We start from the raw sequence: 22,341 nt of genomic DNA on the forward strand, positions 1-22,341 counted from the left end.
TTCCCCTGTGGTTAGTCTAATTTCGTGTTCTGGATCGATAGGGTGGTTTGCGGTGTCACCTTTTGCTCTGCTGTCCCTGTTTAGAAGCGCTGAGAAGTGTTTTTCCCATGTTTCCATTGGTATTTCCCGCGCTCTACACTCTTGCTTTTTCTTGAGGGCCCGAAATGGGTCTGTTTCTGCTTCGACTGCAATCTTCTTGGCTTCTGCTTCCAGGTATTCAGCTCGCTTCTCTTTTAGAAGTTTTCTGTAATTTCTTCTTTTGATGGCATATGCTTCCAAGTAATCGGCGGTCTCCATTTTTCTGGCTGAGTATAACGCGCGTAAGGTGTCTTTTCGTGCTATGTAGCATTGCCTGTCAAACCACTTTTGCGCTCTCCTTTCTTTCACAGGCAAAGCGGTTTCCTGTATCAGATTTGTAGCAACTTCTACTGCTTCATCTAGGTGTCCTCGAGCTACAAGTGCTCTTGCTTTTTGTATATTCGGGTGGTCTTGCAGTTTCGTTCCATCAATATTTCTTGAAATTGTGATGCCCTTATCATCGGGGATTAGTGTTTTCCGTGACTCTTTGTGTTCAATTTCTGTGCAGATGGGTATATGTTTTCTGATTGGCGTTGACCCTGAGGACCATAGACCTTCCTGTTTCCTTGAACTATTATAGTGTTCTCACTAGCAAGATATAAGAGTATTTTGAACTTCTGGTGCTCTTCTGTTCTTTCATAATCATGTAACACCAGGGCTTTCCACTTCGTTGCTGTGGAGTGCCATCCTGCGGAATCGTGTACTTGCATGCGATTCCGCATTAATCCAGACATTACTTGCGCATGGCACTATGTGATAGTAAGCTAACTATTTAAACTCCGATGTAATTTATGCAATTATGTTGACATTAATGAAGTTTATAATTTAAATAAACAGTTCGACAATCTTCACTGATGTACATTTAGGTCACTCGCCCAGGTGGCAGGTTCCCTATCTGTCATTTACCTAGTCTTTTCTGAAACAATTGCAATGAATTTGGAAATTTATTGAACATCACCCTTGGTAAATTATTCCAATCCCTTACTATTCTTCTTATACACAAAAATTTTCACCAATTTGTCCTCTTGAATTCCAACTTTATCATCTTGTGATCTTTCCTACTTTTAAAAACACTGAAATTTATTTGTCTACTAACGTCATTCCATGTCATCCCTCCACTCACAGATTGGAAAATACCACTTAGTTGAGCAGCAAGGAGGGGCCGTGGCCCCTCCCTAGCTCGCAGGGAAAGGAAAAAATGTAATGTAATCAGAAGTGGTAGTACCGCCCCCACCAAGAGGCGGGGGATACCGTAGGTGTCATTCTACCGCGGAATACAAGTCGCCATTCATCTTCCAAAATATTAAAAATACTACATACACCCAGGTTTAGGCCCCCTCCTACAAACTGTCATATGGTCGCCCATGTTGAGCAGACCACCTCCTTTCTCCCAAGTCTTCCCAGCCCAAACTTTGCAACATTTTCATAACGCTACTGTTTTGAAGTATTAAAGTTTAATTATTCCACCTATTCAATACATAAAAACAAAAGAGAATTTAATATAGAATTAATTATGTAAGTAAAACTATAGGGACATGTTTCGCCCTTTAATTAAGGGCATCTCCAGCCTTAATCTCAATCTGAAAGATAATTAATCAGGTACCTGATTGTAATTAAATTACATATGAATATGAAGATGATGTTGGAAATATGCTTCAAATGGTCAGCGAAATGGTTTACAATAGTTATGATATTTTTAAAATGAAGCCTTAATAAAGTCTAATGTACAAATAGTCGTAAATTTATGAATGTCCTTGTTTAAAAATTGGTAACAAATTGTATAGGCTACTGGTAGCTTTTTAAGAACGTAAATTTTGTAAGGAGGTTGAGGGCGTTAAAGAAAACGTTTGGATTCTAAACAGATCAAATGTCACGATAATAATAAAAATGTAGTTGATAATTCCAAATGGGGTATTATTACATATTAAAGTTAGTAAAGAGACGTTTCCGTTGCTCACTTCAAGTGAGGTTTGTAATAAATTGTTACGTTGAAACAAGTAAAGCGGGGCCTTTTGATGGTTGAGGGCGTTAAAGAAAATTTATTAAAATAAATGAAATTACGCACAACGTTTTCTCTCCAACTCTTCTTTACGTCAACCAGTTTCAACATTAATAAAGAGACTTCATATTTAACACAGCTACTTACCATCAAGCACTCTTCTTCACTCGTGCTTCTAGAAGCCTGCAGTTTCATCTGTTCACACAAGAGTTTCAACAGTCTAACAATTTTTTTATCCTGACGTTTGAACTGTTTAACACCCGTGGTCTATCCTGACCACGATGTCACTCTATGCTTCATAAAACTTATCAACTTCATCCTCATCTGCACCCTCACATGGTGAATACACGGACACAATTCTTGTCCTAATTCCTCCAACTGACAAATCTACCCACATCATTCGCTCATTTACGTGCCTAACAGAAAGTATGTTGCGTGCAATGGTATTCCTGACAAAGAGCCCTACCCCAGACTCTGCCCTTCCCTTTGTAACACCCGTCAAGTACACTTTATAATCTCCTATCTCTTCCTCATTATCTCCCCTTACCCGAATATCACTTAGTCCTAGCACATCCAGATGCATCCTCTTTGCTGACTCAGCCAGTTCTACCTTCTTTCTTCCATAAGTCCCATTAATATTGATAGCTCCCCATCGGATTCCATTTTGTTCGCCAAGTTGTTTCCAAGGAGTCCCTCGCCTGTCAAATGGGAGTGGGACTCCGTTACTCTCATAGGTCCAAGGCTTGCTTAAAATGTTCTGAGCTTGGTAAATTCATGAAGCAGGATGCTACCCTACTTGCACATAGTCCAAGTGCATACATATCTTCTCTTGTAAATACATAATAATGGAACCATAACTGAAAAGAGAGAAAAATGAAATGAAATGACAAATGAAACTAGTGCTTGAAGAAAATTGGGGTATAAAGTGAGATATTGAAAGGAGGCAATTTTAATGTGAGTGTTTTTTGAACCTTTAATATCCGTTGACGCGGAGAGAAGTTTCTCGATGTTTCGCAACTTGCCGTCAGAAATCCGACGATCCTTTACACCTAAGAATCTGGAGATGACTAATGTGATATACTGAAAAGCCAACTGCGGCAGGGTTTCCGAATTCCTGTAACTATAGTGTAACGAGCTCGATAGCTGCAGTCGCTTAAGTGCGGCCTGTATCCAGTATTCGGGAGATAGTGGGTTCGAACCCCACTGTCGGCAGCCCTGAGGATGGTTTTCCCTGGTTTCCCATTTTCACACCAAGCAAATGCTGGGGCTCTACCTTAAATACGGCTACGGTCTCTTCCTTCCCACTTCTAGCCCTTTTCTGCCTCATCGTCACCATAAAACCTATGAGTCGGTGCGATGTAAAGCAATTTGCGGAAAAAGAAAAACAAATAACCCTTGTGTGGTTAAGCCAGATACGATTCCAGTTATACTAATTTACATCTCTTTCTCCAGGATATCCACTGCGGATTCGCTAAATTCATTCCAGGTTATGGACCACCGGTGAATTGTATAGTCCTAGCCGCCTGAGCACAAGGAGGGCCGTGACTCAGAAAATGTCCGAGATGCCCACTCCCATTCCATAGCAACTGGTATCCCGGCTCTCAGGACCAATTACTAGGCCACTCAGCCGTTGCCCATGGTTCACGAACTAGGACGTGACTACAGTAAAGCACAAACATGAACGACTAATCAGAGAGAAAAAATGGAAGGGATCTAACACTTCAAGAAATGAAGATATCGCCCAAAGAAAACGCCATGAAGGGCGTGAAAATTGGACTCCCCAGCCCTCGATACCTAATAGCATTGGGGTCGGAAAAGAACAAGGGTTGACCAAGGGAGGTCAGACATGATAGGTGAAAGTGAGGAGCCTGGCACAAGCAAGTTGAAACAAAAACAATGCCAGAACTCAGCTAAGGGATCCATGTCGCCAAGCCATGCTCCAAAGTTCAGAGCCCCTGGGGCCCCTCTCTTTTTTTGCTAGTGGCTTTACGTCGCACCGACACAAGATATGTCTTGTGGGACGATGGGATACAAAAGGCCTAGGAGTTGGAAGGAAGCGGCCGTGGCCTTAAATTAAGGTACAGTCCCAGCATTTTTCTGGTGTGAAAATAGGAAAGCATGGAAAACCATCTTCAGGGCTGCCGACAGTGGGATTCGCACCCACTATCTCCCGGATGCAAACTCACATTACATGTAATAAATATTATTTTTGGTCCGTATTGATGATATTTTATTGAAATAATAACAGTAAGTTGTTTATTAGACAACCTAATCAATACAAAGTCTAGTCTTGGATGGTTTACATAAATTTGTTATATAAAAGTGGTACATGTTTCGCCTTCCCTGAAGGCATCATCAGCCATAGTCTTAACCTTAAATTAAAAATAAGCGTCTAAATAACATGTAATAATGAAATGAATTTTAAAATCTTGAGGAGATTTGAAATAAAATAACATTAAAAATAACAATGATGGTTTAAAAAATATAATGTGATGAGATATAATAGTGGAAGTATTAACAAAATTAACATTAGAAGGCTGCTAAAATAAGTGCAATGGATAAAACAACAGATTGGTATACAACAAGTAGTAAGATTGCATAAAAATAAAGTTGATAGTCTGGCGGTTATAATTAGACGATGGCAAAAAATCGTATATAATCAAAGTAAAGAAGAGAGAATAAAAGTCAAAGGTTGGTCGAGAAATCCGAAGTTAATCATAATCTTGAAGATAAAAGATGAAAGTCAGAGACATATGGTGAAGTTCTAAGACACGTTGAGGATATGAAGTTGTAGAACAGAAAGTTGAAGAACAGTTTCAAATAGGATCTCTATGGACCATCTCAAAATTTGAAGTAATGCTCAAATGTTGCAAGTTGTGAGTTTGTAGATATTCTAGTTGAAAAGGAAAGGCATATAATAGTGGAATCTGTAAAAGGAAGTAAGAAACGTAGAGTTAATTGTGTGAAAAGATGTTTGAAAATATTGAAGTAGAATCGTGTGCACTTACCATTTGACGGTGACAAAGATAGCTTGTAACGTTATGAGTTAGAAGTATTTGCAACAGTAGACTTCTTGCTACGTGTGTTATAGTTGAAGGTTTGTGTTGGAGGGGGATCTGTTTGCGTTGACGTAACTATTGGCTTGTTTGTAGTATTTGGAGGGGGGGGGGGGGGCTGCTATTGGTGGGAGGGAAGGAAGAGAGTGTATTACTGTGCGTGTTGTATCGGTGTAAGTCCATTGGAGGGAGCGATGTTACGGTGGGTGTGGCTATGAGTTTATTGGTTGTATTTGAATTAGAGGTACTAGCGATGGGGGGAAGGGAGGGGGGTATATTAGCTGTAGAGGAGGTGGGAACGCTAATTGATCTGAGGTTGAAGATTTTTAAGAATATGTTGGTGAGGGGAGTTGATTCTCGTAATAAAATAAGGATCTGTTCATACAAGGGGCTTTTCTTTATCAATAGTGTCATTTAGGTTCTTATCTTTATTAAAATGTTGGTCGAGGAAAATAAATAAGTTTTCATATTCTGTCATGAGTTTACTTTTATCGACTCTTTTTAGGATATGGAGATCTTGTTCTATTGTGGTGAATTTATGCCCTGTGTCCCTCATGTGGTTGGCCATTGCGGAGAATTTGTTGTGTCTTTGGGCATTGTAATGCTCGGCGTATCTGGTGGAGAAGCTGCGGCCAGTTTGGCCAACAGAAGAAAAATTACATGTAGAGCATTTCAATCTGTATATTCCTGATCCAGAGTAACTATTGTCTGTGATGTTAATAGAGTTGTGATTAAAGAATAAATTACGATTAGTGTTTTTTGTTGTGTAAGCTATTTTCATTTCGTGCTTCATTAATGAATTGGTTATCGGATAAATACTATGTTTAGTGAACGTGAATTTAGCGTATTTTGGTTTGACGGGTTTCAGTGGAGTTAAATTTGTAGCTAGTTTCAGTTTGGTTTTATTAGTGATTTTATTCATCATACTCGTGTTAAATCCATTGAATTTAGCTATTGCCTTAATGAATAGTAATTCTTTCTTTAAATTAATAGAGGACATAGGGATCTTTAATGCTCTATATATTAAACTGTGATAAGTGGCTTTTTTTATGTGAGTTGGGATGTAAAGAATCATTTTTTATGGTTGTTGGAGAAAAGGTGGGTTTTCTGTATATTTGGAAGTCGAATTTGTTCAATGCTCGTGTGATTTTGATGTCTAAGAAGTTCAAAGAGTTATTGAACTCATCTTCTTTAGTGAATTTAATATTAGATAAGTTGTTGAGAAATGATAGTATGTTATTGCTGTTGTTGATTTGTTTATCAGTGATAGCTATGGTATCATCAACATAGCGATGCCAAAGACAGAGTCCGTTGATGTTATTAATAATCTTACTATGTTCAAGATTATCTAAGTATATATCGGCTAGTATTCCAGATAACGGGTCTCCCATCGCTAGACCTTCTTGTTTGTAAATTTTCTTATTGAAGGTAAAATAGTTATTGTCTAAAACAAAGTTAAGTAATTTTAACCATTCATCAATTTCGATTTTACTCAGTGTGCTATGTTTCAACAGATTGTTTTTTATGATATTAATAGTATTGTTGATAGGGATATTAGTAAACATGTTGGTGATGTCAAAAGAAAATAAAACGTGGTTTGGTTGTAGACTGAACTTATTTAGGGAATTACAAAGTTTGATCGAGTTCTTTATGGTGTTGGAGTTGTAAAATTTGAAATGTTTTTTTAGGAATTTGTGTAGGAATTGAGAAGTATTATAGGTAGGACTATTTATACTATTAATTATAGACCAAATGGGGGCATCCTTTTTATGAATTTTGGGCAGTGATCTGACTGTAGGTAATTTTGGGTTCATTACAGTTAATTTCTGATAATCTTGATCATTTGAAATGAAGTTAGAATCTTTAAGAAGGTTCTTGAAGTTATGCTGTATTTTGTTTGTTGGATCTTTGTTAATTAAGGTATAGGTATTGTATGAAAAAAAAGGTTTCAGTTTTATTGATGTAATCTTGTTTGTTCATTATTACTATGGTGTTGCCCTTATCTGCTTTTGTAATTACTACGTTGTTGTTATGGATTTTGGATTTCAGGTTTAGAGTTTGTTTCGAGACGTTGTGGTTATTATTAGATGTTATATCATTAATCAAAGTTGGGAGTTTCTTTTTTACTTCGTAACGTACGTCATTCTGTTTATCAATCGGGATTTGTTTATCGATATTAGTTTCGGTTTCAGCGATTGTAGTGATGATGTCTTTTGCTTTTTTGTGATTAGGGCAATTATGTTTGAAGCCTTTATCTTATAGATTTAATTCTTGGTTAGAGAAGGCTGTATTAGATAGGTTGATTGTAGTGGAATGTTAAGTCAAATGGGAAGGGGACACTTTGTTGTTTGTATTTTGGTCAGGTGTTTTACATTTGTTTTCTTGAAGACAAAGTAATTTATGGTTTAGGGTTTTCTGTTTCTTGTCTAATATGTAAGATAGTTTATCATTGTCCTCCCCCCATGAGTAAACTCTTTCAAGATTAAAATTATTGTGTCCACCTTTTCAATACAAATATATATTTTTTAGTGGTTAAATTCTACATGAATGAAACACACCAGTTAGGGACATGTTTCGCCCTAGTTATGGGCATCTTCAGTCTATATTAATCCTAAGGTCAAGAATTAAAAATATAAACATTGGAACTTATAGTAAACTAACTTAATACTATATACAATTGTCTTATGCTATTTACACAGTTTACAATATGTACAGTATGTACAATAAGTGCATTAACCTTGCCAGAATTTATGAACAATGAATTACATTTTTTACAATGACCAGGCCTCCAATTGCAGATTGGATTGATCACAACTTGAATTGGGGCTTCTCAATAGTATTGACTAGAATTTAACACTGTGTGAGTTGGGGTTTCTTCAGCTGTTATAGTCGCCTGAATCATAAGAATTTTTACAACACCGGAATCTTGGATAAAATCGTTAATATTCAATTTATAGTCCACATGTAGTTGGAAATGAAATCTATTCAAACGAAGACAACATTTGGGCCAAAAATAAATGAAATTTATATAATTGTACATTTAAGAGGGCTTTCTTTTGTACGTTGCTTTAATTACATTTCTTATCCATTTCTTATCCATTCTGACAGGTTAGAGGAGAGATCCTCACTTGGACTATGTGTAAGTAGGGTAGCATCCTGCTTCATGAATTTACCGAGCTCAGAACATTTTAAGCAAGCCTTGGACCTATGGGAGTAACAGAGTCCCACTCCCATTTGACAGGCGAGGGACTCCTTGGAAACAACTTGGCGAACGAAATGGAATTCGAAGGGGAACTATCAATATTAATGGGGCTTATGGAAGAAAGAAAGTAGAACTGGCTGAGTCAGCAAAGAGGATGCATCTGGATGTGCTAGGACTAAGTGATATTTGGGTAAGGGGAGATAAGGAGGAAGAGATAGGAGATCATAAAGTTTACTTGACGGGTTTTAGAAAGGGAAGGGCAGAGTCTGAGGTAGGGCTGTTTATTAGGAATACCATTGCACCCAACATAGTTTCTGTTAGGCACGTAAATGAGCGAATGATGTGGGTAGATTTGTCAGTTGGAGGAATTAGGACTAGAATTGTGTCCGTGTATTCACCATGTGAGGATGCAAATGAGAATGAAGTTGACGAGTTTTATGAAGCATTGAGTGATATCGTGGTCAGGGTCAACAGTGAGGATAGAATAGTGCTAATGGGCGATTTCAATGCGAGAGTTGCGAATAGAACTGAGGGATACGAAAGGGTGATTGGTAAATGTGGGGAAGATATGGAAGCTAATGGGAATGGGAAGCGTTTGCTGGACTTCTGTGCTAGTATGGGTTTAGCAGTTAAGAATACATTCTTCAAGCATAAGGCTATTCACCGCTACACATGGGAGGCTATACTAGACTTAACTAAAGTTGGCGCCTGACAGGTAAGGTTGGAGGGAGGAGCACTGCACGTGCCATTTCACGATGTTGCCACATTCCAGCATTCCTTTCTACATGCTCTTACCCCTCGCTTCCGGCTCACTTGTTCCCTCCTTCATTCTGACCGCTGTGATCTGTTGTAGACTACCTGGCCAGGCGGTGTCGTCCCATTTGCGATCACTCTTATACAATCAGGTTCTTATCAGTGACAGTGACAGGTTTGGCAACTCCCAGCAAGACGAGCTGCCCTGAAGTTCTATCTCCATGGCAACCGCAGTCGCCCCACCCTCGTTTCCATGGCAACCACACCGCCACTCCCTTTATCCCGCCTCGGCAGGCAGTAAACGGACCTCCCTCTAAGAAATGTCAGACGCCAATTCTTATTATTAGCAGTATAGGTGTACCAGATCCATAATAGACTATATATTAACCGACTTCAAATTCAGGAAATCTGTTAGGAATGTACGAGTTTTCCGGGGATTTTTCGATGATACAGATCACTTTCTGATCTGTAGTGAACTAAGTATCTCTACGCCAAGGGTAGGGAAAGTGAAATCTGTCTGCAAACGAATAAGGGTAGAAAATCTCCAGGACGAGGAAATTAGACGGAAGTTCATGGATATGATTAGTGAGAAGTTTCGAACAGTAGACAGTAAGCACGTTCGGGATGTAGAAAGTGAATGGGTGGCATACAGGGATGCTGTAGTAGAAACAGCAAGGGAATGCCTAGGAACAACTGTGTGTAAAGATGGGAAAAGGCGAACATCTTAGTGGAATGAAGAAGTGGGAACAGCTTGTAAACGTAAAAGGAAGGCTTATCAGAAATGGCTCCAAACAAGGGCTGAGGCAGACAGGGAGATGAAAGAAACAGAGTGAAACAAATAGTTGTTAAATCCAAAAAGAAGTCGTGGGAAGCTTTTGGTAATAACCTGGAAAAGGCTAGGTCAAGCAGCAGGGAAACTTTTCTGGACAGTAATAAATAATCTTAGGAAGGGAGGGAAAAAGGAAATGAACAGTTTTGAGTAATTCAGGTGAACTCGTTATAGATCCCAGTGAATCACTGGAGAGGTGGAGGGAATATTTGGAACATCTTCTCAATGTAAAAGGAAATCTTCCTGGCGGTGTTGCGAACAGCCAAGCTCTTGGAGAGGTGGAAAATGATGCTGGTGAAATTACGCTTGAGGAAGTGGAAAGGATAGTAAATAAACTCCATTGTCATAAAGCAGCAGGAATAGATGAAATTAGACCTGAAATGGTGAAGTATAGTGGGAAGGCAGGAATGAAATGGCTTCATAGAATAGTAAGATTAGCATGGAGTGTTGGTAAGGTAGGCTACCTTCAGATTGGACAAAAGCAGTAATTGCACCTATCTATAAGCAAGAGAACTGGAAGGATTGCAACAACTATCAAGGTATCTCATTGATTAGTATACCTGGCAAAATATTCATTGGCATCTTGGAAGGGAGGGTGCGATCAGTCGTTGAGAGGAAGTTGGATGAAAACCAGTGTGGTTTCAGACCACAGAGAGGCTGTCAGTATCAAATTTTCAGTATGCGCCAGGTAATTGAAAAATGCTACGAGAGGAATAGGCAGTTATGTTTATGTTTCATAGATCTAGAGAAAGCATATGACAGGGAACTGAGGGAAAATATGTTCACTATACAGGGGGGACTATGGAATTAAAGGTAGATTATTAAAATCAATCAAAGGCATTATGTTGACAATTGGACTTCAGTGAGAATTGATGCTAGAATAAGTTCTTGGTTCAGGGTACTTGCAGGGGTTAGACAAGGCTGTAATCTTTCACCTTTGCTGTTCGTAGTTTATATGGATCATCTGCTGAAAGGTATAAAATGGCAGGGAGGGATTCAGTTAGGTGGAAATGTAGTAAGCAGTCTGGCCTATGCTGACGACTTGGTCTTAATGGCACACTGTGCCGAAAGCCTGCAGTCTAATATCTTGGACCTTGAAAATAGGTGCAATGAGTATGGTATGAAAATTAGCCTCTGGAAGACTAAATTGATGTCATTAGGTAAGAAATTCAACAGAATTGAATGTCAGATTGGTGATACAAAGCTAGAACAGGTCGATAATTTCAAGTATTTAGGTTGTGTGTTCTCCCAGGATGGTAATATTGTAAGTGAGATTGAATCAAGATGTAGTAAAGCTAATGCAGTGAGCTCACTGTTAGAAGGAAGTCAGCTCCCAGATGAAACTATCTTTACATCGGTCGGTCTTCAGACCAACTTTGCTTTACGGGAGCGAAAGCTGGGTGGACTCAGGATATTTTATTCATAAGTTAGAAGTAACGGACATGAAAGTAGCAAGAACGATTGCTGGTACAAACAGGGGGAACAATGGCAGGTGGGTACTCGGAATGAGGAGATAAAGGCTAATTTACGAATGAATTCGATGGATGAAGCTGAACACATAAACCGGCTTTGGTGGTGGGGTCATGTGAGGCGAATGGAGGAGGATAGGTTACCTAGGAGAATAATGGACTCTGTTATGGAGGGTAAGAGAAGTAGAGGTATACTCCGCACGGCCTTACTTCTAAATTGAAGTTTCGCAAAACAAATGAGCATCGCCTTTCCTCTGTTGCCAGCGTGCTACGCCCGCGAGGACAGCTGATGCAATATGACCGCGGTAAACAGCCCTTGTAAAATGTAATACCGTACTCAGAAAAACTAATGAATATGGATTGAAAACAAATTCACAAAAACTACACTTACTAACAACATCTGACACTAATAAGAGAATATATTAATAAGAATAAATGAGAATGAGGAAATAAAACATCACTCACCGCTAATGGCTGGCACAGAAAGGAGGTTATGGCCTACAAAGGGAACACTCCACTGATCTCAGTCACTAGAACCGTCCAGCAATATGAAAAACACACTAATTACTGAAGGAAAATGCAAAAGATCGCGAAGCATACCAAATACCATACACGCTGAGCGAGATAGGTTGCCTTGTCTTGATCATTTGATAGGCTTTGCGTGAGATATGTTAACCACGTGGCGAATGTAAATATTAGAGTTGGCAACTGGGTTTCGAGATCGTGCTCTGCCGATATAAATCGATATGAATGGCAGATTGGGATTGGTTGGATGCCTATGCTTCAGTGCATAATCACCAGACGGAGCCAAAATCTGCCAAAACGTCAATTTAGAAGTAGAGCCGTGCGGAGTATAGACCAAGACAACAATGGTTAGACTCAGTTTCTAACCATTTAAAGATAAGAGGTTTAGAACTAAATTTGGCCACAACACTAGTTGCAAATCGAGGATTTTGGCATTATTTAGTAAATTGACAGAGGCTTGCAGACTGAACGCTGAAAGGCATAACAGTCTATAATGTATGTATGTATGTATGTATGTATGTATGTTTCACCAATGGGATTTGAATTTGCTAACCATGGTGTCAGACCATAGAGACTCAATGCCTTAATGATTATGGCCACCAGGCAAGCTCCTACAGTTCGAAATATAGTAGTTTCTTGTGTTAAAGACCAGTGGTTTGAACCAAGACAGGTTCATCCTTGATCCTACTAGTCGTGTTATAAAGAATTCCGTTAACCACATCAAGTGTCCAAATGTCAGAACGCTCTTTCATGTGTCTGACATGTTCATTTAGAATTTTCAGTTTTTCTGCTTGGTAGTGCTACCCATGGTGATGTTATAACTGCAGGAACAAGCTTACAAAATGTTTACTGCAATAAACTCACTAATTTTAAATGTTCACTTATATAATAACATTTAAAAAATATCTATTAGTGGTTTACATTTTTTCATTTCCAAAAGAATAAATCTGTAAATTAATGTATTTGCTGATGACGTGCAATTTCTCGATCATGTTGTTATACGACAAACAAAAATACTTTTCCTGTGTTTAACTTGCGCAGCTCTTGCTCAGTCCTTTGTGTGAGTTTGATTGGTAGAACGAGGTAAAGAGGGGAGGAGGGTACGTACTCTATTCTGAGGCATGATTTACGATATGCTAGCATTTTAATTTGATGCCATTTTTTTTCTTCCTTCCTTCTTTCCTCCCTCCTGCCCTTCGTGGCCCTCGTCTTTCTTTCATATATTCGTTTTCCGAAGTGTCGGAACCCTTCCATTTTTTTTCTCTGTGATTAGTGTTATACGGTGGATGGTTGCCTAGTGTTACTTCCGCTTAAAACATTAATCACCACTTCCTTCCTTCTTTCCTTCCTTCCGTGTTCAGTTTCAAGAAGTAATAGTTTAGAAAGTGGCATAAAAGTTTCTCTTTTGAGGGTGTTCAGTTTTAAGAAGTAATAGTTTAGAAAGTGGCATAAAAGTTTCTCTTTTGAGGGATATGTATTTCAAAATGCGTAGGAAGTGAATGTGTAACAACATGATTGATATATTGAATCTGTATTCATCCATAAATTTTTGTTGTAGATTTAGCAAGTAAGTAAAAGTATGTAAAACATATATCAATAGTCTTAATAATTTATTCTTTCTCTCTTTGTTTAGGGGAGTATTCCGTTAGTGCTGAAATCTTGAACAGTGGAGATTCTGGTTTCAATGAAATTTCTTCAGTATCTTATCATTCTAACAACAATGAAACTGGAACTTCATTGCTTGATAGTTCTACTCAAAGAAGTCCAAATTCTGAAGACGGCAGGTGAGAATTAACAAACTATCTTGTGTTACTTGGTTCACTAGTTCTTATTAAGCCTTGCTGAATAAATTATTCTTTGTCCAACTTTCGCTTCCTAGGTCAGTGGTTGGTGAGAGAGATGCAGATGAGGAAGATGATAAAGATGAGGTGTCATCTACAGTCAGTAATCTATCAAATTTGAGTGGTTTATCTGACTTGAGTGGACAGGAATGGAAACCAATGGCAGGTTTGTACCAGAAAAGTTTTGTTAAATGTAATGGCATTGTTCCATTTATATTAGATTTAAATTCCTACATGTAATTAAGTGAGATTGAAATTTATGTGATACTACTTTCTGGTGTGAATGCCTTCATACCTCACCTTTATTTTTGGAACAGCGTTAACACCTTAGTGAATTAGTGCATAGAATAGAGTGGTTTGAATCAGGCCTATAGATTTGTTGTACACTGTTTTTCGTTTATTATTTCCTTATGGTTTCCTTCACTGTTTGTAGATATAACTATCACGGGGAATGGTTCCAGTGTATTTGTCAAGAACATATTTGAGTTGCCAAGATGAAAAGAGCCTTAAGTCCGCAAAAAAATGAAAATTGAGATAAGACCACCATTTCCTTCTTTACATCATTTAGCATTGAGTAACACTAGCGTAGAGCTTCATAATGCCTTCTACGTTGCTTATTTTGTAGGTTAAAAATCATGGACTGCGGCAGAGACCTGTATGTCCACATCCATAAGCCTCTGTATACCAGTGGAAATGCAGCAAACACCATTATATCCACGAAAGTCATTTTTGCTTCTGTTCTTGAAATTACAAGCCTCTGTGAATTTACTAAATGTCACCACAATCCTGTATTTGCAACTAGTGTTGTGGCCTCATTTAGTTCTATACCCCTCATCTTTAAATCGTTAGAAACTGAGTCTAACCATCGTCGTCTTTGTCTCCCTCTACTTTTCTTACCCTCCATAACAGAGGCCATTATCCTCCTAGGTAACCTATCTTCCTCCATTCTCCTCACATGACGCCACCATTGAAGCCGGTGTATGCGTACAGCTTCATCCATAGAGTTCATTCCTAACTTAGCCTTAATCTCCTCATTCCGAATGCCCTCCTGCCATTGTTCCCACCTGTTTGTACCAGCAATCATTCTTGCTACTTTCATGTCTGTTACTTCTAACTTAACAATAAGATATCCTGAGTCCACCCAGCATTCGCTCCCGTAAAGCAAAGTTGGTCTGAAAACAGACCGATGTAAAGATCGTTTCATCCGGGAGCTGGCTTCCTTCTTACAGAATACTGATGGTCGCAACTGCAAGCTCACTGCATTAGCTTTATTGCACCTTGATTCAGTCTCACTATATTACCATCCTAGGAGAACATGCATCCTAAATACTTTAAATTATCTACCTGTTCCTGCTTTGTATCACCAATCTGACATTCAGTTCTCTTGGATTTCTTACCTACTGACATCAATTTAGTCTTCAAAAGGCTGATTTTCATACCATACTCATTGCACCTATTTTGAAGTTCCAAGATATTAAACTGAAAGCTTTCGGCACAGTCTGCCATTAAGACATAGTCGTCAGCATGGAACGGACTGCTTACTACATTTCCACCTAACTGAATCCCTCCCTGCCACTTTACAATTTTCAGCAGATGATCCATGTAAACTACGAACAACAAGGGTGAAAAATTACAGCCTTGTCTAACCCCCGTAAGTACCCTAAACCATGAAATCATTCTACCATCAATTCTCACTGCAGCTCAATTGTCAACATAAATGCCTCTGATTGATTTTAATAATCTACCCATAATCCTATAGTCCCCCAGTATGGTGTATCTTTTCCCTCAGTACCCTGTTGTATACTTTATACAGCCTGAAGAATGACAACTAGATCAGCTGAAACTTAACAGTTTAAGTTAATGTAAAGTACCTGCTGCCTTTTAAGTTAATATTTTGTGAAATATTGTTTATTTTTCCTGTCACAAAATAATGGAAATGTAAGCAGAATAAAACAAATGGAAATAATATATAGTAATTAATCAATGCTTTACTTCTCGCAGCCCAGCACTCGCTACATTCAGCTGCGCGCGGAACGACTGTCGTTTGTTTCCACGCTCGCGGCCTTCTCGGGAAGGATGTTGTGAAGCTATGCTCAGAGCTGCCAACCTCTGTACGGAGGAACTAATGAGTGAGGTGCTTCGATAGCTGGTGGCAAGACGATTAGTCTGGACGGTTAGGATTCTTGCCGTGGACAAGACGATTGGTCTGGACGGTTAGGATTCTTGCCGTGGACAAGACCATTGGTCTGGACGGTTAGAAGCCGCGAAGCGGCCTTAGGCCCCTAGTTTCATGTGAAAACACGATTGGTCTGGACGGTTAGGATTCTTGCCGTGGACAAGACCATTGGTCTGGACGGTTAGAAGCCGCGAAGCGGCCTTAGGCCCCTAGTTTCATGTGGAAACACGATTGGTCTGGACGGTTAGGATTCTTGCCGTGGACAAAACGATTGGTCTGGACGGTTAGGATTCCTGCCGTGGACAAGGCCATTGGTCTGGACGGTTAGAAGCCGCGAAGCGGCCCCACGCCTCTAGTTTCATGTGGAAACACGATTGGTCTGGACTGGTTCTTGCCGTGCGGACGGTTAGGATAAGACCTGGACAAGACCATTGGTCCGGACGGTTAAAGCCGCATTGTAATTTTACATGGTGTTTTTTTGTTTGTGCTTTTATTCAGCCGGGGTTGGTAACGCAATGTATTTATCAGCATTGATGGCAATGACGTCACATTCCGTTCACCATGACCAATCAGAATGCAAGAAACTACTTGAGCCATGGACGATGGCGGCTACTGTTCTTGATTAGGTTATAAAAGTAAATATATTTCTCGGGGCGGGCTGGTGGGTTCCTAGACATGGCAATGAACACATCTCTCCTCTAAAAGGAATTCCAAGTAAGATTTACATTATTTTCACTTCCCTATAATGTTATAAACGTTGGGCTGCGAGAAGTAAAGTTTTACCAGTAATTAAATGATTTTTCAGTTTATCTTCCTTCCTCCAGTCCACCTAAGTTTTTGTTCCCAGTGCTGTAGCATGTGCCATTAATTACATTAAGCTGTTTACTGTTGCAAATACCCTTATATACAATGTAATGCAGCAAAATGCCTTATGTCCAAACTAAACATTTAAATATCTAGAGAGTCATAGAAATTTCATTTCTCTCACACATGAATTTAAAATAAAATATTTTTTTCTAATTTTATGCTGAACGAAATGTGATCCTATCTCTTGCACATAAAAAATGACACATTTTTTTTTTTTTTTTGTGAATTTTTTAAAATAATGGACTTAAGGCTCTTTGCATCTTGGCAACTCATTTTGTAGGTGGATGCTTATGTCAGAAGGGTAAGCTACTGATGTTGTGAAAGTAAAATTAAGAAAACTTTGAAGTCAAGTCAATTAGGCTGTTGTTGGTTGTCTTCATTAACTGCCTGTCTGTTAAGTCATCAGCCTAGAGACTGGGTGGATCTTCAAATAGCACAAACAAAGGTTGTACGATTGCGCAGAAACAATTGGCGGCGTGAAAATTAGGCGAACTTGGCAGGATGAGGACTGAAATCGTTTTCCATCATTTTCCTCACTGGGACAGAAAGTGTTATTGCAGCACATCTGACCTTATGAGCAACATCTTTCAGAACAATCGGAGCACTGGTTGTGCTCCGAATGTCATTACATGGCAAAGCCCATACCCCAGCAGCTTCCGTATTGTCACAACCATGGATAGGATCTAAAAAGGAGCCCGAGAAAGCAAAACGAGTGAATACTGTTATGCTCCAGGCTGCTTGCTTCAGTTAGAGCTAGGACCTCTGATAGGAGAGAGCATTTGCGGTAGCTGTATTCTCAGGGAAGAAGTAAGATTTGGCGGGGAGTGCGATTGCTTGCAGTCGAATTATATTTAGTGGAAATAAAGTTGGAGATACACACAGACCTTTCTTAAAATATAAATATTTTGTAAAAAGCATTCAGAAGTTACAAGTTTTTCAAGAAAAATTGCAATGTAGAGGTGTAAACTTCCTAGCTCGTCAGGAATACAGGAAAACTTCTTGGAAGACCCACAGGTGGGCAGAAAGGATAATGAATTTTTAGATTTGCGTATGTGCTGGTCCCTCCCCCATTGATATCTATTGGAAGAACTGTTCATTCAGAACACATGGCCACCCTGTATATGGGTAAAATTATTTGGGAAAATGGAAGACATTGTAGAGTTTTTAGCTGTTGTATATTCTCTAATGTTGGTGCAATTGTCGTCAACTGCCAGTCTTATTCTATTGGGAGTGAATACTGTGCATATGATTGCTCTAATTAGAGACGTGTCGATACAAGTTTTCATCAATATGTGATACCAATATATGTTTTTTAGTCTAGATACATTCATTCTTGAAATAAAGTAGTAATATACATATTTCTAAGTACAATATTACGTGTCTTGAGGTATGTATTTCTAGTTAGTTACACATCTTTCCACAAACAAATGTTAAAGTATTTGACATTACACTCAACTCTCGATTAACTGGGATAATGTAGGGTTAAGGCTTCCCGGATAAATAAAATTGCGGTTAACCCGTATAAAGTTAAAAATAGACAGGTGTACTGAAACTACAGTTAAAATGATAATGAATGATACTACTGTATTGTTTTTTATTGACTTACCCGATACGTTGCAGTAAAAATGGCACTTAGCGCAATTAATAAATGGAAAAATAAACAGCACTTTTCGTTGAAACTAATAAAGCAAAGAAAAATATTCAGACTACCTAACTTTACTGTTTCTGAAAATAATCATCGTGGTTTTCTGCTTTTGTGCCAAGAAACACTTTTTCTATATTTTGCTTCTCAAGTTTCTCAAAACACGTTTTTTGGCAATGAAAGCATCATCCTGCCCCTCGATGTACTCCAGTGATAACTCGACATTTGCCATGGCTGCGTCTCGCGTAACTGTTTGTTGTGCTTGTGCGACACGAACAGCTGTTTCCCCCTCCGCATAACTTTCACTTCCCGCTCCCTCCCTGCTCTTTACTTTGTGAACAATCTCTTCATCTGTCATCTCTTCGTAGCCTTGGTCGTTCTGGTCACAATTGAACCACTGACTAATGTTGTCTTCGTTAACTTTCTCTCCACCTGGGACAGTTTTTGTGGATTCAGTCACTGTACTAACTGCATTGGCTTCATCAAATCTGAGAAATCCATCGTCTTTAGAAATATCTGGGATGGGTTTTATCCAAGACCGCACAATTGTCAATGTTTTTTTTTTTTTTTTGCCTCCCAAGGCGAATGAATCTCATAAATAACATTGAGAATTGTAAAATCTTTCCAAAAATTTTGAGATCATTGCCCTCTTCAATCCTCTTTTGAAGAAGAGATGACCGATAATTTCTTTTAAGTGTAGATATTCCATCCTGGTCCATAGGCTGGATTATTGCAGTGACATTGGGAGGCAAAACTTTTGCGTAGATGTTGCCACCTGCTGATTTTATAACTGTTTGATTTGGGTGGCAGGGCGCATTATCTATCAAAGGAGCGACCTTTTCTGAGAGTCCATTTGACGTGAAATATTTATGAACTTCGGGGACAAAGTTATTGTCAAACCACAGTTAAAAATCTCACTGTTCATCCAAGCAGATGTTTGGTTCTTGTACACAACAGGCAAATTTTTGGCCTCTGTGCCTTTCAAAGAGTGATTTTTTTTTTTTTGCTTTTCCAATACCATGTAAAGGTAATTTATGTGTGTCTGTTGCGTTCGCGCAGGTCGTAATCGTCATCCTTTCTTTAGATGCTTTATAGCCTGGTGCACAACGCTCCTGTTTGGAAGCAAGAGTTCGGGTTGGAAGGCATTTCCTATACAGGCCAGACTCATCCGCATTGTAAATTTGTTCTGGGATCAAACCCTCATTCAGAACAAATTTTTCAAAATCCGAATTGAACTATTGAGCAGCTTCTGTATTTCCACTGAACAATTCGCCTTTTACACTGACATCATTGATGCCATGTTGCTGTTTAAAGCGTGTAAACCGTCCAGATGAGGCATCAAAATCACCCTCCTTCCCAACAGCTTCGAAGAAAAACTTTGCTTTAGTCATACAGATCGGTCCCAATTTTGAAGTCCCTTGAGCTCGCTGCTGTGAAAACCACTCCAACATGCATTGGTCAACTCGTCAAACGTAGGTTTTTCATAGTTTTTCAGTTTGCCATACCACTGTTTGCATCAGACGAACGAGCAAATGATAGAAGTTTGTCATTGTTGCGTAAAATATCCCGTACGGTAGAATCACCAATGTTATATTGGACACACACCTGTTTAACGGTCGAACCTTGTGTTATATTTTGTATAATATCCAACTTAGTTTGAATCGTCAAAATGACACACTTCCGTTTGGTTGCCATTGTTTGCGAACTGAACTGCACTGATCAAAAACAAGACAATTACTGAGAGTGGGGCAGTGTGGAGTAGAGCAGGTGCTACCCCTGCTGTAGGAATCGGATAAAGAAACGAAAACCCGTAACCATGGCAACATCAGCTCCAGGATTCTACAGCAGCTAGATTATGCATGTACGTTTGGGCATAGCTACCAACCAAAATTGATACACATATGACTTACTATCTGGAAAAAATAAACTGTTGTGTAAGACGCTCATAGCATTCCTTTGGGCGGGGATGAAAAGGGAGTGAAGTATAAAAGTAATAGCCCCGGAGATCTCCGAAGTACAGCAACTAGTGGTTGCCGACGGGCCTCCGTTTTTACGTACTGGCTTAGGTTTCAGCATTTTGCGGAGTCTGTTACCTATAGTTTAAAGTTTTCTATATGGAGTAGTAGGATCACTGATGTTATTAGTGCCGATATTTTGGTCCACTTTTATGATCATTGTAACCTTGAAAACAACCTATATACTGTACACAATTGCCAAGATGAAGAAAAAATTTCTCAGCATTTATTATATGATTATCATTATCATCATCATCATCATTATATGATGTGCGACTTAAGTGACAAGCCCTGAGAATTATAATTCTCGATAATTATAGTAGTTTCTTTTATGCATCGAGTATTTCCTTGATCATTTGTAATAGTTACGAAATGTCGGATCAAACAAATACATTCAATAATATTTATATTTGTGGTACTATCTAGCGGAAACATACTTACACTAAACCTGCAGCTCTGTGAAGGGAGCAGGTATATCTAAGTGGGAATGTAGGAAGAGGTTGACGCTAATTACGAACTAATATTTAGAGGCCCCCATGAAGAAAAGAAGAAGAAAATACACTATAATTCCAAACATGACAAATAATTTCTACGTACTTAAGTAAATACACCAGTGATATAAATATCTAATAAAGTCGCTCACACCGATAGTATAAGTAACTAAAGCCAGTTTCTGATAACTCGTATGAAGAACGAGTACTTCTGCTAGTGGTGTTATAAGTTCAAAATCATAAGCATTTTCACTTATAAGGCTCGGCATTGATTCTGTTTTTTTTTTTTTTTTTTTAAATCACATGTGAGTCCTGCTTTGCTAAACAGTCTCTGAGAAAATACTGTTGCTGATGGCATACATAAATATTTCACAGCTAGTTTTTTCAACTTTGTATTTGTTTTCTAGTTATTGTAAATGCTTAAAGGTGAGATAACAGATCTTTGAGGTATGTGGTGATTTCATCGTCAGAAGTGTTAACTGACGAGGAATTTGTTGTGTCATTCTCATCTATAATGCTGATGTACAAGCAGCACATACCAGGCAGTTTTGCTGGCTCCGAGGAATGGGTCATCTGAAATACTTTGTAAAAAATTTCCTTACTATTTTTAGTGAGTACTTTATTTAAGTACAACCTAATTTCACCAAAGATTTTAATACACAGCATATTAAAATGGAGTTTCAAGCTTACTTCTGCAGTTGAAGATTCAAGACCCTCCTATTGATTAGCAAGTTGCAGCTTTTGCCTGTAACGGCAGTGAGAGAACTTGTATGCGAAAAACTTGTCCTTTTAACACAATGAGATTCTCAAAATTCTGTGAACTGAAAAGTCCCTCTTTCAGAACAAGTTGTAGTGTATGAGCTATACCTGGCAAATGGGGAAATTTTCCCAAAGTCATGCCACTTCCTAGATCACAGCTGTTGTTTTAAATTACAACTGTTTTATCCATTAAACCCCAAGTTTCTAATGTCTTCAAGGAATTAACAATATTTTCATCTCTATAAAAAATATAACTTCATTGCATACACAGTATGCTGAAATTTTTTAGTCCTGGTTCTACAAAGTGTATGGTGATAATTTGGTAGTCATCGGTTGCTGTTGATGTCCACAAATCTGTCTTAAGGGCTGGTTTACACAGGTAGAGTAGCGAGGCGAGTAGAGTAGCCATGTTACTTTACTCTACCACAGTCTGGTAGAGTTGACACTTGTATCGTTCATACGGGAGTAGAGTCATACAGTAGAGTAGAGTTGTAGCACCATGTCAAGACGCACGCACATCGTAACGAGGAGTTTAAAGACATTTGCAAACATATTAATGCAAGAGGTTAGTGAAGCATTAGAAGAAGCAAATGAGGATAGAAGGGAATGGGTAAGAGGCTGGCTTAGGAGAGATACTCT

General features: G+C 38.8%; 2 protein-coding genes across 3 annotated transcripts in view; one reads left to right on the top strand and one right to left on the bottom strand.

The window, feature by feature from the left end:
* The window catches only part of RpS24 (ribosomal protein S24), a 325,883-nt gene that overhangs the window by 30,509 nt on the left and 273,033 nt on the right, over positions 1-22,341 (bottom strand). The window lies entirely within an intron of this gene.
* The window catches only part of Sirt1 (Sirtuin 1), a 189,553-nt gene that overhangs the window by 3,251 nt on the left and 163,961 nt on the right, over positions 1-22,341 (top strand). For both annotated transcript variants that reach the window (XM_067152761.2, XM_067152762.2), the window contains exons 2-3: positions 13,545-13,695; positions 13,791-13,918. In XM_067152761.2, coding sequence (XP_067008862.2) covers positions 13,545-13,695; positions 13,791-13,918 — 279 coding nt within the window. The remainder of the gene's footprint in view (positions 1-13,544; positions 13,696-13,790; positions 13,919-22,341) is intronic.

This window comes from Anabrus simplex, chromosome 8, assembly GCF_040414725.1.
Source record: "Anabrus simplex isolate iqAnaSimp1 chromosome 8, ASM4041472v1, whole genome shotgun sequence".
Taxonomy (NCBI): domain Eukaryota; kingdom Metazoa; phylum Arthropoda; class Insecta; order Orthoptera; family Tettigoniidae; genus Anabrus; species Anabrus simplex.